Source organism: Nymphalis io, chromosome 3 (assembly GCF_905147045.1).
Source record: "Nymphalis io chromosome 3, ilAglIoxx1.1, whole genome shotgun sequence".
Lineage (NCBI taxonomy): Eukaryota > Metazoa > Arthropoda > Insecta > Lepidoptera > Nymphalidae > Nymphalis > Nymphalis io.
The window spans coordinates 12,281,413-12,297,279 of record NC_065890.1 but is presented as its reverse complement, the minus strand read 5'-3'; the positions used below and the strand labels follow the sequence as shown (position 1 = coordinate 12,297,279).

General features: G+C 33.3%; 4 protein-coding genes across 4 annotated transcripts; 2 read left to right on the top strand and 2 right to left on the bottom strand.

Moving 5' to 3' along the window:
• Positions 1 to 455: 455 nt before the first annotated feature.
• Positions 456 to 2,258, top strand: LOC126781240 (splicing regulatory glutamine/lysine-rich protein 1). The gene is made up of 3 exons (XM_050506133.1): positions 456 to 922; positions 995 to 1,314; positions 2,072 to 2,258. Exons 1-3 carry the CDS (start codon positions 535 to 537, stop codon positions 2,159 to 2,161), a joined length of 798 nt encoding a protein of 265 aa, XP_050362090.1. The 5' UTR covers positions 456 to 534; the 3' UTR covers positions 2,162 to 2,258.
• A 90-nt stretch (positions 2,259 to 2,348) lies between these two features.
• On the bottom strand, positions 2,349 to 2,888 carry LOC126781264 (mitochondrial import inner membrane translocase subunit Tim13-like). Its single transcript, XM_050506158.1, has one exon. It carries the CDS (start codon positions 2,741 to 2,743, stop codon positions 2,471 to 2,473), a length of 273 nt encoding a protein of 90 aa, XP_050362115.1. The 5' UTR covers positions 2,744 to 2,888; the 3' UTR covers positions 2,349 to 2,470.
• A 644-nt stretch (positions 2,889 to 3,532) lies between these two features.
• On the top strand, positions 3,533 to 4,547 carry LOC126781260 (U11/U12 small nuclear ribonucleoprotein 25 kDa protein). Its single transcript, XM_050506155.1, has 3 exons — positions 3,533 to 3,788; positions 3,871 to 3,942; positions 4,213 to 4,547. The coding sequence occupies exons 1-3, from the start codon at positions 3,642 to 3,644 to the stop codon at positions 4,447 to 4,449; spliced, it is 456 nt and encodes a 151-aa protein (XP_050362112.1). The 5' UTR covers positions 3,533 to 3,641; the 3' UTR covers positions 4,450 to 4,547.
• Positions 4,548 to 4,675: 128 nt separating this feature from the next.
• On the bottom strand, positions 4,676 to 15,552 carry LOC126781199 (uncharacterized). Its single transcript, XM_050506055.1, has 20 exons — positions 15,394 to 15,552; positions 14,992 to 15,251; positions 14,686 to 14,795; positions 14,078 to 14,257; positions 13,253 to 13,417; positions 12,749 to 12,958; positions 11,918 to 12,318; positions 10,911 to 11,239; positions 10,450 to 10,594; positions 9,454 to 9,597; positions 8,932 to 9,171; positions 8,564 to 8,788; positions 8,069 to 8,248; positions 7,761 to 7,893; positions 7,561 to 7,652; positions 7,117 to 7,253; positions 6,795 to 6,952; positions 6,344 to 6,474; positions 5,479 to 5,586; positions 4,676 to 4,874 (listed from the first exon to the last, which is right to left on the bottom strand). Exons 1-20 carry the CDS (start codon positions 15,424 to 15,426, stop codon positions 4,737 to 4,739), a joined length of 3,519 nt encoding a protein of 1,172 aa, XP_050362012.1. The 5' UTR covers positions 15,427 to 15,552; the 3' UTR covers positions 4,676 to 4,736.
• Positions 15,553 to 15,867: the final 315 nt, after the last annotated feature.

The window sequence follows — 15,867 nt, the reverse complement described above, 5'->3', positions numbered from 1 at the left end:
AATGTCAAGGCATGAAATCGAAAAAAAATATTATTATACAATATTTTGAAGTAAAATGAAACAACGCAAAGTAAAATTCTTATATTAAATAATCTTAAAATTACTTCTTTTATAAGTATTTTAGTAGTTTTTAAAACACAATGTAAAACAGATATTTGGAACGTAATAAATAGAACCAGGTACTTTGCTGCCATCTATGATTTGACAGTGTAAGTACTTAGAAAGAATTCAAAGTTAACCGAATTTAACATTTTTATACTCAATTATAACATGACATTCCTTTAAAATATAATGTCAATCAACTAAATAATTCAAATGATCTACACTTTGGATTTTTCAGGTATTTTTTTGTTTAAAAATATTAAATAACATCAAATTATAATTTGTTAATATAACTAAAAGCTTACCTATTGCTTATTATTATTAATGTCAATTGTCAGTAGTCAATGTCAAAACGTCAGGTAATCGTTTGCGTATGAAAATAAATTCATTTTTTATAATGCGTGAATTAGTGTAAAAAATATAATTCCACAAATGCCTCGAGAAAAGAGTAGATATCGTGACAAAAGGAGTTCATCTTACAGTTCGGAATCGTCATACGACCGAAAAAAGTCCAAAAGTAAACATAAACGGCGTTCTCGCTCTAGAGATCGATCGGAATCTAGCAGTCACAGACGAAAACGGTCAAGTTCACATTCAAAATACAAACGGAGGAGTCCTTCCAGGAGTATTTCGAGAGAACGATATGAGAGCAAGTCTAGACGTCGGTCATCTTCGCGTTCGAGATCTAAGAGATCTAAACATTCCCGAGAGCGTTCACATTCAAGGTCTAATTCTAGAAGCCGCTCGGCGTACAGAAGTAAGCGAAAGAATAGAAAACGATCGCGTTCTTCTAGCAGTAGATCTAGTTCATTTGATATAGGTATGTATTTAAAATATGTATACAATACTGTTTTGAATCATGGGTATTAAGAGCTGTGACCCTTTTTTTCAGAACCTCGTAAGTTTAACTTAGACGATACAGAAACAAAGATTGAGAAAGCAATTAAAGCTGCAGAGGCAGTTGGTTTAACTATGACAAAAATACCAACTTATGAGTACAAGGAAGTCGAGGTCAAAGAAGAAATGCCAACAATACATGACAGGAATCTTTTGGCAGAATTAAACAGTGACTCATTTGTGCAGAAATCATTCACATCGTCCAGAAATAAGAAATCAACCCAAAACATTGTTATTGACTTGAATACAGAAACTGTGAAAGTCGCAGAGCCAGAATTTAAAGAAAAAAATGATGATTCTATTTTAAACTTTAATGTAAGTAATATTTTCAACTTGTTTGCATCTATTATTTTGCCATGAAAACTGGACATTGACAGACAGTGTTTAAATTTGAAAAAACAACTTATTGAATTGACCAATTTAAAAGTTTTTGCTGAGGAACATAGTGAGCAATCAATTTTTTTTAAATATAAGTTCATAATTGCTTCGTAATTGGGGGTCAGAAAATTATTAAGCTGAATACTGTATCCAATAATTTTCAAGAAAACTGATATTCAATGATTAATAAATGTCGGTAATCTTTATCGGTATCTGAATATCTATTGATTTAATCATTTTAACTCTGCATAGTACAAATAAAGTACTTACAAATGGTTATAACTGAATTACTAGATATTAGTATGGTTTACCTTTTGTTTCTTTACTTAAAATGTTTAAATCAGATTATTATTAAGTAGATGACATACTTATGTCATTGTAAGAAAGCAAAACTACTTATAAGTTTGATGTTACAAATCTGTTTATTTTTGATGTTCCTTTATTTATAACATATTTTATAGGTATAAAATGCAGGAAATAAGTTTTTTTAATATAATTTCTTTTTCTTTTTGAACAGGGATTATATTATTCATTTATTTATAAAATATATATGTTGTATTTATGTTCTACTGTATAAAGAAAGATGTAACATAAACCCTATTGGATTTATCTGTACATCGGTAGTATATATATACATACTTAGTATGTGTAGTTACTATGATTAAGTACCATTAATATTGCATCATTTTTACAGGAAATACCCAGTCAAGAAGATCGAATGGAGATGTGGATAAAGAAATTATATCAGTATAGAAAGAAAATGCTAAAAGATGATGTGCAATGAATTTAAATATAAATCTTTAATATGTAAACTACGAAAATGTGAAACAGTATAAATATATATGTGAAAAAATCAAATATCCTCATTACAGCCTCAGTCTAATCTTTAAATAATTTTTAAAGCAAAGTATTTATTACTCGAGTCATAATTTTTATTAACCAGTGTTTTTATTGTAAATAAAAAGAAGACATAACCTAAAACATTTTTATTAAACACAACAAGTATTAGACGCAACTCACAATTTTAACATGCCCTTTACTACAATCTCTATATTTACAACACAGCGTAAGCTTAACTCTTCGTATCGAAGTTTTACATGTTGCTTCTTTCTCTTTGGATTCGACTGCTGTAAGTTCGGGAAACCAGATTCCACGAATCCATGTATCGGTCCATGCACATTGCTATACATTTTTGTTCTGAATTGTCCAATGCTGTTCCAGGTTTATTGATACACTTTTTAAAACATTTCTCAGACATTTTTGTCAGGAGTTCTTGTGCGTTAGCTATCGCGATTTGTTGCTTGACCTGGTCCATCAACTCTTCTTTTTGCGCTCCGCTTAATGACCCGGTAGATAAAGAATCCATTTTTTGTAAATGCAACTTGATAGAGTCGTACCTATTCAACTTTATACTGAATTTATAAAGTTGAATAAAATATATGGAAAATTATAACCTAGAAAATATTAAATTTCACTGATTGGACAAACTAAGCACAGATCATATAGGTGTAATCGTTATACAGATAGATAAGTCACTAATACTGTCGTCAATCACAGATAATTCATGTAAGCGCGGATTACAGGATATTGAGAATATATGAAATTGGAAAGATTCGTACTAGGTAAACTTAAATAATCAATAAACACGTGAAATAAAAAGAGAGCTGGAATATTGAAATGAGAAATATTTTTAAGTTTATAATATATGTTATTTTTATTATATTAATTTATACTAAATAACTCATTTTAACCGATTAATTTGGTTCCTACCCAAAGAGATTAAGCCTTAGCCCAGCACTAGGACCTTTACAGCCTGTTACTTTACTTAATATATATTATAGTACTTAGATTTCTAAGTTATTCAATCAGTCAAGTCATCTTATTTAATGTTTATTTTAACTTGATATGGTTTAAAAATATACATTATACTATATTACAATAATATGAGACAATACTTTTGTATTTCTAATAGTACTACATTTACTTAGATTTAAAAAAAAATAACCAGGCATTACTTTTTTTTCCTTTTCTGGCGTGTGTTACATTTTTCTCCTAGACAGAAAAAACTAAAAAATGTATGATATGATAACAATTGACATTGACATTAATAACTGGATTTTTGACATGAGCCAATGTCATTTATGTATGTTTTTGTTTGTTGCGAATCAAACATGTATAATAAATATTAAGCAAAACTACTCAAAATTAAAACTTATTTATTAGTTAATAAGAGCGAGAGGCTATAATATAATTTATCTTTATTAATGGACCAAATTGCCGAAGTCGCTAAAACATTGTCTCATGATGATCTTCTTGAAGTTAGCAAATCATCTCTTCAAACTATCTTAAATTCTGATTCTTTACTATCTGATTTACCACCGGATATTATTTTAGAAGAAATCCAATCGCTGGTATGTTCATTTATCTATTTATAATATTATCTGTAGTATGTTGAATCTTACTCTTAACTCAGCTTAAACATTATTTACACAGACAGCTGTAGAACATGGTCAATCCATTACAATATACATTTCGAGGGAAAATGAACAACCATTGAAAGTGATTGTAAGTAGTCCTTGTAAATCAACCTTTTATCACATAAATTGTATAGTATTGGATACAAAGGGAAAAATGTAATAACCCATTCAGATTTTATGACTAAATCATTTGTTTATAGAAGACAGCAAGTATGGAATATTATTGAAAAGAATTAAATCCACCTAACTAAGATACCTTTCTAGTCTTAATGAAAAAATCTATTAACATCATTGACTTGGAATATTTATTTTTTATGGAATGCTTGTGTATTGCTCTATAATCTCCACATATTTTTAGGTCCCACAAAACACTACAGTAAGAGATCTAAAAAAGGCAATTGCAAGACATTTTCAGTTACATCAAAATCGAATTGGTAATAAAGTGAAAATATCATGGAAATATATTTGGAAAACATATAATGTAAACTTTGACAGTTTGATTCTAGATGATGATAACAGTTGCATCACTAGCTATGGAGTTACAAATAAGGTTACGTTAACATTCAAGAAGAAAAGAAAAAAACCAAAATTATAATTATATTTATTTATTCCTTAAATTACATCATTAATATACCATCTGGATAGTATTAATACTAAAACATAATAGGCAAATATTGATAAAAGAACAGCATAAAATTGCTTAAAAAAATTTCACTACACTAGAAGTGTAGTAAGTGTATTAAAATATTAAACGAGTCAAATAATATTTTACATAATCATTACAGTATAGAATATTTTTTCCTTTACTGCATTTTAAAATGGCATTTTACTGTTTTAGTTAAATACAAAGTACATTAATGTACCATTTTATTGTTATAAACTTTATAGTTGCTCAAAGTCTGGTTGTGGAGGTGGTTCTTGAGGCAGAGGCTCGAAATCTCCAAGGCTATAATGTGCATCTTCATGACGCGGTGTAGCCAAGGGTCTGTCATATGCGTCCTTTAGTAGTTCCTGGTCATGCTGAAAAGATAAAATATTGTTATTTGGAGAAAAATACAAAGAAAATAGTGAAATATAATCATCTTTTCATTTATATTTGCATCACACTGAAGTATTGATTAAATTGCAATTAAATTTGTCTCCCTGAATTCTTTTATTTTTGGAAAGAGCAGGTTGGTTATCCATTAGAATTTGAATAAATTTTACTACCAAATAGGACAATACTGGGCCGATAAGATTATAGTTAATATGTCTCTAGTATAACATGGTTTTCAAGATGGTTACTCGGAATAAAATAAAAAGTAAAGCAGCATAAGGTTTCCTTTTTCGGTTCAGTTCCAATGTCGGTTGTTAGATATACATATGTGTGGCAAATTTTCATCCGACAAATGCAAGTTTCCACACAATGTTTTCATTCACCGCCAAGCATAAGATGATTTATATCATTAAAAATAAGAAAATTCAGTGGTGCTTGTTTGTAATCTTCAGTTTAGATATAACATTTACTAACCATTAGGCCATCCCTTTTAACCAATAACAAACGATTTTTATAAGAGTATATTCGAAAACGCAGATAATGTAACTATTAATTATTTACAATATTGCTTATAAGTAAACAATATACCTGATCTGATTGCAAAACAGAGGGTGGTGCTAGGTCGTCCAGTGATAACTGTGTGTTGATAACGGAAGGTGGTGCATAATCTGGTATTGCAGGCAAGTTCTCCACGGGCTAGATGATAATAATATTTTATTAAAATGTATTTATAATAAGATAAATAAGTAATATTTCAATAGGTTTGGCATTGCGTTACTAAAAACTTGGCAAAATATTTTCTTAGATAGTCTATTTCAATGGCAGAAGGAGCATGGATAAACAAACCATAGATTCACATGATTCCATGTGATATGCTAATAGCTAATGTATTATGAACGCTGCTATATAACACAACGCTATTCCACTTAACTGCCTATATTCACTTTATTTTACTTCCAAAATTAAAATAATTACTTCGCCATAATACATCCGTAACAGCCTGTGAATGTCCCACTGCTGGGCTAAAGACCTCCTCTCCTCTTTTTGAGGAGAAGGTTTGGAGCTTATTCCACCACGCTGCTCCAATGCGGGTTGGTAGAATTCACATGTGGCAGAATTTCAGTGAAATTAGACACATGCAGGTTTCCTCACGATGTTTTCCTTCACCGTAAAGCACGAGATGAATTATAATCACAAATTAAAAACATGAAAATACAGTGGTGCTTGCCCGGGTTTGAACCCACGATCATCGGTTAAGATTCACGCGTTCTTACCACTGGGCCATCTCGGCTTTATTATTTAAATACATCATTTATCATGAATCCATAATTTATAGGGATCATTTTAGATCTCAACCAATGAGGTCATGTTAATTCAAGTTCAAAGTATCATTACTCCTCATTATATTAAAATATGATTAGTAGATAATCTTAAAAAAATCTATAAAATTTACCGGTTCCACGGGCTCCTCCGTTGCCTTAGGTGCATAACTTTCGTCCCTTACTGTATTGGCTCGAGCGTCCTCTTCTGATGTGTATGCACTTGTATGATGTGTAACCAATAAATGGGTCAGCATGTCTGTGCCTGTTAGGCGTAACAATAATGTTTTTGTGTTAAAAAAAAGCGAAATCTTATTTATTTAAAGTTTTAATATTAAGAGAACCACATTAGGTACACTTTCTAAGTTTCCACTAAAATTTCTGTTTATTCAACTATTACGAATTGTACTAAAATATATTTAACTATGAGTCGATTTTTTTTCGACCAACTTTTTGGTAAAGAATTTTATTATTCTTTGAAAAGCTATAATCGATATTAATTCTAATGGCACCAAATCGTTGATCCATTGAGGTGTGTAAGATATTAGAACTGTGCTATCGTCCAACAGTGTGCAGTGTACTCACCAATATCGGTGGCGTACCCGCAGATGCAGTAAAGGCGCGTGGCGGCGCGTCGCGGGGCGACCTCGAGCGAGAAGGGTCCCGCGCAGTAGCCGCTGTGCCGCAACATGCCGCGGTAGCATGACGTCGCGTAGGGACATTTGCTACATTTCGTGCGGCCTCTGATAATATGCACAATTTTAAAATTAAGCACATAATTTGACTTCATTAATTTTGGTAAACTCTGTATGTAAATGATTTGGAGATGAAAACAAAAATCTTCTTCACATTTTTATCTTGATTACCAGTAACATATTATATGTCTATAAAGTAAATATAGACTAACAAAAAGTGTTTGTCACTGTCGAGTGGCGTGTCGCATTCGCGGCAGAGAAAGCCGTCGGGCAGCACTAGTGTCGTTTGCTCGTACGTATCGCTGATGGCGTGACTCGTTGAATCTTTGACTGGTGGTCGCGCCTTGTTCTAATTGAACAAAATAAAGGATTATATATTTATAAATATACGTGAATTATTATACTCAAAACATTGAAATGTTACATTAGTTACTGCTTTTTGTTAGTATAGCTATATTATGTGCTTTAGTATACTATTTAAAATTTCAATAAAACATTTGTGCAAGTAATTCTATACTAAATGAATTTTATATTCTTTCATAAATACGAGTAAGTAGGTAAAATTTTTTCCCGTGGGAGAAAGGCTTAATGTGTTTTTTCAGCGTTAAAAAAAGGTAGGTAAAATTTTATTATAAACAATTATTAATATTTCTTACCTTGGGTTGGTTTATCAAATGCTCTTCAGAGCACAATGGAATTACATCATCTACAGGTTTGTGGTCACGAATTTGATGCTCTTTCAGTTGACCTATGAAGTAAAGTTGATTGTTTTTTTATATCGAGAATTTTTATTTACGCTCTATCTAAGTCTATAGTATTTATAAAAAATACTTTATATCTACATTAATATACCTACCAAGATGTACGAACTTCAATACGCATCTAGGACATCTAACTTCTAGCTCCTTATCCTGGTGTTGCTTTAGATGATCAATATACACCAATACGTTTGATGTCAGTTCGTGGCCGTCTGCGTATATCGGTATCACCTACTGGTAAAATTATTTTTATTAGTATTTTTTGCAAAGGTAAAGTTTCAAAAGCTAGTTTTATGTTAAAATAGTAAATAAATCATGAAGTATAATAGTTACACAGTCAAAGAAATGAATTAAATGATATTTTCCAAGTGATTAAATTAGAAGCCAAGTGCACAGCCGGCGTGACCTTGAGGCAGTGCGGGCAGTGCAGCGCGCGCGCGCGGGCGTGTCGTGCGGCGCGGTGCGTCAGCGCGGCGCGGTGCGCGGACGCGCGGTAGGCGCACGCGCCGCACGCGTACGGCAGCTCGCGCGGCGCGTGCGCCTTCTGCATGTGCGCCGCCAGCGTCAGCACCGCCGCGAACCGCACCTGCGCGAGCGCCGATCGCTTTATACTAAGTCTGTCTGCTGTATTCACAACACTTTGTAATTTATCTGTCTCCAATTTTTTCACCCACCAAATTAAAATAAGTTGTAGTTTTTCCCAACTGACGCTTGCTCAGGTGGGAGGGCAAAAACCACAATATTTTAAAGCACTTGTTGATATCACAGAAGTTGCCAATATTATTTTTATAGAGTCTAGTCTACGTTCTAATTAAAGTTTGTTCTTAAGACAAGCACAAAAGGCACAACTTCGTATAAGAAGGGCAACATTTTTTAAAACAATTATACGTATTGAGCTTACCTCACAAATGAGGCACGCGTAGGTGAAGAGGTCGGGCGACTTGGTGTCCACGGGGTGCGAGGTCTTGAGATGCGCGTCCAACTCGTCCTGCGAGACGAAGCGCGCGAGGCAGAAACTGCACTGCGGCGCGTCCGGCGGCGCACCGGCGGGCGGCGGCACGACGTGCGCGAACAGGTGCAGCGCCAGCGGGAGGCTCTCCGTGAAGTGCTCGTGGCACAGCGGGCACTGTGCCGACAGGCGATAATGGTATTTACAGAAATCTTCATGAGCAATTTATACATATAACATCATGTGTGGTAGTTGAAACATACTAACACAGGCAAGGAACTATTTGAAATTCATGTAATTGTTTTATTTTTTAGTCTTACCTCTACAGCAATAGCTTCATTCTCCGTCTCTCCCTCCTTGGTTTGGCCGAAGTAGAAGCGTTCCAGAGATACGGTCTCCTCGGGTTTAATTTCCTTCTTGATATTCTTCAGCGGCACATCGTCGAGATCGTCGTCTACGTAGGAGCGGACGATTTTGCGACGTCCGCGTGGCGCGGGTGTCTCCTCCTTCTCTTTAGTTTTCTCTTGCTTAATCTTCGTACGACGTAGAGCTAATGGTACCTAATTTATTTACAAAGAAATATAAGTTATAAACACGAATCTGCCAAAATAATTCAACGTTACCGAAACAGGATTAAAGTAACATAAATAAATTAAATAGTCAATTTGTTAAGCCACTATTAAACACTTCATATAGTATGAAATAAATAGGGAATGTATTGTAAAATTATTAAAAACATGTATGTTTTAGCACACCATACATGTAGCTTATGTTAAAAGGGTATGACTGAACGATTTTATTTCAATTATTTAGTTTCAAGCAATAGATTTATCTCCACGAACCTCTTCCTCGTCATCATCGTCCTCGACATAGGCCGTCTTTTCTTTCTTCCTCTTCTTCGGCGGAGGTGACGGTGAAGGTTCCTTCTTCTTTCTACCGCGTTTGCTGCGAACTTCCGGCTCAGGTTCTTCAGTTTTGTCTTTTTTCTACGACATTTAAAGAAAACTTTGTTTAGTATATTAAAATGTCTCAATATATCACAAAATTGCTAAAACGAAACCGAAGTTATAACAGCGCGAGTAAAACAGTATAGTCTATTCCAATGGCAAGAGGAAAGACAAATAAAAAAAACTTTGTCTTTGAATTGACGTGACATCATTGCAGTATGTCATTTAGAGGCTATTTGTCACCTTCAATGAAAAACTTGTCTGTAGTACATAATACAGCAGCGGTATTAGCAAATCACATGGAATATGAAAATCTAAGATTTGTTTATCTTTACTCATTATGCCATTGGAATAGGCTATACCCTGCACATTTGCTTACTCCTCCTACAATTTGCTCATTATTTAATAGTTTACTGGTGGTAAGACTTTGTACAGGCTCGTCTAGGTAGGTACCACCTATTCATCAGATATTTTACCTCAAAACAGCAGTACTTGGTATTGTTGTGTTCCGGTTTGAAGGGTGAGTAAGGCAGTGTAAATACAGTACAAGGAACATAACATCTTAGTTCCCAAGGTTGGTGGCGCATTGGCGATATAAGCGATGGTAAACATTTCTTAGAATGCCAATGTCTATGGGCGTTGGAGACCACTTATCATCAGGTGGCCCATATGCTCGTTCGCTAACCTATTCTATAAAAAAAAAAGTTTGGTTACATACAGGTCGACTATTTTGGCTTGAAGCGTGTTATTGTATATCCTATAATATTTCTGTACAAGTCATTTTTCAAATCGTTCCGTTCTTTACTTGGTCCTGAGATTAGTCCATTCAAACATACACTCTCCAGCTTTATAATATACATCTATACTAAAGTTTTTTTTTTTTTTTTTTACCTTACTAGGATATTTCCAATTCTTGAATGGATTGGCAGCAATTTTGTTAAGTCGAATAGTGATTGGATCTTTGGCCTCCATTTTTGTTTGTTCGGCAATATGCGCGACGATATTATCGAACGCTTGACCAGGAGATACGCCGAATCTGCAGAAACATTTAAAATACAATCATTAAAGCGACAGCTGATAAAACTCTCAATACTGGATTTATACATTCTACCCTAATTTATTGAGGAAGTTGGTTGAACCAATTACGCTTATGTACATAAGTATATTTACAATATGTAAATAATATGCATACACATAATAAGTATACTTATAATACTTGAATGACTTGGTTATAGGGCTTTGTGCTTACTCATCTCGGTAAGTACTAAACCTATATATGCCATAGATTACTTTTATAAATATGATTTAAGTATATAAAAGAATATTTTTATTGTAATAAAAAAAATCCTCACTTTTCTCTCCACACGAGTTCATCAAGAAATTGCTGAATTATCTGCCTCGAAAGAAGCGATAGCGTGTTCTGGAACATTCTAGGCACAATCCGTCGGAGGTACTCCATTATATTAGCATTGCTGTACTTCATTGGTTGATCTGAATGCGAAGTCGATTGATGTACAGTCTTAAAGCCCATGGAGACTAACGTTCCTTTGTCGACTGTTAAGTCTGTCAGTATAATGGAGGAGGGATGAACCCAATTAGTGAGTGGTTCGAGAATCTTCTGGAACCGCTTCTTGTAGTTTTTCTCATATTCCGCCAAAGGTTCGACTGCACGAAGACGAATCTTAAACAATAAATATCGAACTTACATAACTAGAAATGATAGATAAGTCATGTTTGTCCAAGAAAATACTAAATTACTTCGACTTACTAGACTATTAGAATTATGATAGTAATATTATTATTACTAGTCTCTTATATCCAGTATAATAAAGTACTAAAAAAAAACCAACATTTTAACTCCTTTATGTTATATCTTTTCGCCAACTTTAAGTTAGAAGTTACTACATAAACCAATTAGTGTTTATTATATATACATAAAATTTACGGTGAAGGAAAACATCGTGAGGAAACCTGCATGTGTCTAATTTCACTGAAATTCTGCCACATGTGTATTCCACCAACCCGCATTGGAGCAGCGTGGTGGAATAAGCTCCAAACCTTCTCCTCAAAAAGAGGAGAGGAGGCCTTTAGCCCAGCAGTGGGACATTCACAGGCTGTTACGGTTACGGTATATATACATAGCTGGTGATATCTTTTGCACATGATTTATTTAAAAACAGGATTAGTTTTTGCAATTATAATCAATAAAAATGATTTGTGTTAAATTATATCTACATTAGACAGCCAAAGACAATAACACACTAATTATCTTTGACTTTTACATTATTTACTAGTCAGTCTATTTTTATAGTTTCAATGTTTCTTAGAGATTGATTTTATTTTACTGTGCAAAACTTACCAACTTTTCGACAGGATCCAGCACACCCAACACTTCAACTTTAACCTGCCTCTGAGTGCCGTCATGGCTTGTCGTTCCCAACGATATCACTCCCACTTCAACTTTCTTCCCTTGTCCGCCGAGTAAACCCATATGGTGATGAATCGCTGAAGTACATACCGCCCTTAACCATGTGAAGAGTCCCTTGACATACAAGTTGTCTACTTTGACCCACTGTACGACATTCTGTACGTTTGTCTGACATGCCCAATGGTAAATTAGTTTGAGGAGCACACTCGGGGGGAATGTAGCGCCTTCGAAGATAGAGCTGGAGAATACGGAGACGAAACGCGTTGGACAGCACTCTGATATCCACACGTAGCCGCCGGAATACGGGAATTTTGACACGTCGGAATACATGCCTGGAATTGAAGATTGCATGAAAATAACATAGCCACGGAAATGCAGAAGGTAAAGTGTTTATCCCATTATGGATATCGCAATGACTAACTGAACTAAATTGAAATACAATAGGCATAAATATTACATACATAAATATTTAAGATAACAACAAGTACTTTTTGTTCACTTTTCCTTTTAAAGAAATCTTGGCAATGAGGGTGGTACTTATATTACTCATTAATACTATATTATGGATTTTCAAGTTTATTTGTTAAGTCTGCAATTGTGACGACAATTAATATGACAGGATGGTTTCAACACGGATACTTTCATTTCGACCGAATATGTAGTACGAATTTTCAGCATTATTCCTTAATAGCAGAGGAATTATTTTTTTATAACCTATGGGCAATGCAAGCATTGCCCACTACACAGTCTCAAGGAGCTCACCCAGCTTGAGCTTGTTGCCGGCGTGCACGGCGCACCACTGCTCGGAGCGCACGAGGCCCTGCTGGATGAGCCACTCCGTGAACTTCATGGGCGTGTGTATGAGCACGGACTTCACCTTGCTGTCCAGCGCGGCGCGGTCGGCGCTGGGCGGGCTCTCCTTGGAGCGCAGGTAGGGCCGCGCCACCACCACTAGCGACGGGAATGTCTTGCCTGCACGGAGACATGCCACTCATCTCTTGTAACAACTTTTTATCTTATAGCATGACTATATTCATTAAAAGAAACAACCATATTCATTAGAGTAACGAATTTTACTTCAAAGGCTGTAAAACAAGGTAGACTGGTAAAATTAGGACTAAAGTAGCCCTTGTAAAATATAATATTTTAACCTTTATAGTTCATATTGTTTTATATTTTTAATAAGTAATGCCACATTTCTTCAGAATCTATTAATGCAAAAATAGTGATTAATAAACCATTTATATATATAATAAAATACATTACCTTGTAACTTGTTGAACGATACCTCCCGAGAGTCTGCAATATTCTTGTTACCATCGTCTTTAGTCAGATCAACAATTGCAGTAGTCTTAGTTGCACTACCAGTAAGCAACCCACCTACAGCAGTCGCTTCAGATGGACGAACATTTGTGACTACACTGTGTACATCTGAAAAGATAAATATTTCCAAATTAAACTATTTGTATTTTAACATACAGGTTATTTTTTATGAGGCCATGGTAGGCTAATTTATTCTGTCTGTTCTGTGTTTAATAAACAGAAATATTAGTGTTGTTATATAAAAATTTTAAGCATTACATAGGTAATTTGTGACAAATCGTCATTGGTGCACAATAGTTATATAATAATTCAATTAATATGAAGTGAGGAAGTACATAAACAATTAAACTTAAGTGTAAAATGAGAAGTGTTTAAAATGAGACAATTATGCACAAATATCATTAACAATATAATAATAATACTAGCCTACTGACTAAATTTCATCCTTGGCCATATCCAAACTAAGGACAAATCAATTTTGCAGGCGATTAAAAAATAATAGAGATATTGTGAGAAAGAATAACCATAACAACTTTGCTTATTTATTGAAACATGAAAGTGTTCCACTTTTAACTTCATGACACCTTTAAAATTTATTTTAGAAAAACCTAAGATTTTTTAGACCTTAATCATATAACTTATAAATCTAATGAGACAGTCAATGTAGCAAAAGCTTAAATAATTTGCAATATTATTAATATTCAAATATATAAGTTGTTCTTTGTTAAAACAATATTTTTCATTTCTTTTTGATTAAATCATACTTACTAGATGGAGCCAAAGTTTTGTCTTTAGTTTTTGTAACTTCCTTGTCATCATCCCTCTTTTTATCATCTTTTTTCTTATCCTTGTCCTTTTTCTTTTTCTTATGACGTAGTTCGGGTGATTTTGCTCTGTCTGATGATGGAGAGTAATCTCGGTCTTCTTCACGATTCTTTCTTGGTCGCCCTTATAAAAGTTATGCATTGATATATTTTCTCTGTGTTTTATTTAGTGTTGTTATTTTTATTCTATTAAATAATCTGGGTTTTATAACATGAATTCTTAAAAAAAAAATATATATAAATAAGTTCTTATTTGGTCAATGAACCATAACAAATTAAATTTACCAATACTTGTGTAACATATATTTAAGTTAAATTTAATATTTAGTGCAAGATTCGAGCCACACATATTAACAAGAGAAGTTGAATAAAAACTTGTAAAGTATATATATATATATATATATATATATATATATATATATAATAGATATCAGTTTTCTATAGCTTGTCACTTTTAGAAATAGTTTCTATTAACAATTAAAAAATATTTATAACTAGGGATACAACAAAGCACATTGTCATAAAATTATACAATGAAAAATATATAAATACCTCTTCGACCCTTATTTTCTTTCTCCTTTTCTTTACAAATTGAGAGGGACCGGGATCGAGATCTAATGATATCAGCACTCTGTCTTTCCAAATCTTTGAGAACTGGCTGCCTTTAAAAATTTACACTTTTATTTTTTATTCTATTTTAAACTATATTTAATATTATGAATATATATACCAATGACTGACAATAAAGAATAATTGTAGAAATTGATTGAATTCCACTTAAAATTAATATATTTCGAAATATTATCATTAATTATTATTGTTAGAGTATAGGTAAATAAATACGTGAAGAGCACTCACTTTCCAAGCAATTGATAAGCAGTAAACTGATCTCCATTGTAAACTATTTCTCCTCCAGTATCTTTAACAATAACATCAAGCTTATTTTGAATGCTCTTGTATTCCTCATCAGCATTTTTATATGCTTGCAACTGTGCCTCTGAGAGCTCCTCCTCCCAGCATTCCAACTCCAGAGTTGGTACATCAGGACCAAAATACGATCGCTTGTATAAATCCGCTTCAATGATCTCAGCTTGAGGAGGCACGGGTGGAGCCGGCTCCTACATGAAATACATATTGAAGATATTCTTTAATGGCATACATGTTCTTAAGAAAAAAAAAATGTTTTTCTTTACATCATCTTGTTCATCAGCCCATAAATATGAAGTCAAAGTATTTATTTTTATGGTTATGAAAACCTACCTCAGTATCTGCTTTGAGTTTTTTAAGCTTCATGGTGTTTTTCTAATCTATATGTGAGTATTTGCCATAAGTTTCCATGTAAATCAAGCAATCTTCTATTCAATTATATAGATTTTTATATACAAACAATTCCCAAATCGTTGATTGGAGAATGGCGACGCCAAGGGACTATAGTAGATTTTCATTTATGAAGTTTGTAAAATGCTGCCAATATATAATACACAAATAATTTCCATATAACCTCTATTCATGTAAAATAAACAAAAAATATAACTTTTAGTGCTATTATGTAAAGGATTACTTATAAGACAACTTTTACAAAAAAAAAGTGTTAATTTGAAATATTGGTATTTTCAATTATTATTCAACTTTTCTTTCCTTATGCAGGTTTTATGCATCTTTATATTGTTCTCTCTTTTTTAACATTATTATCAGTTACAATTACAATTAATTTATGATAAATACTATTTTCTT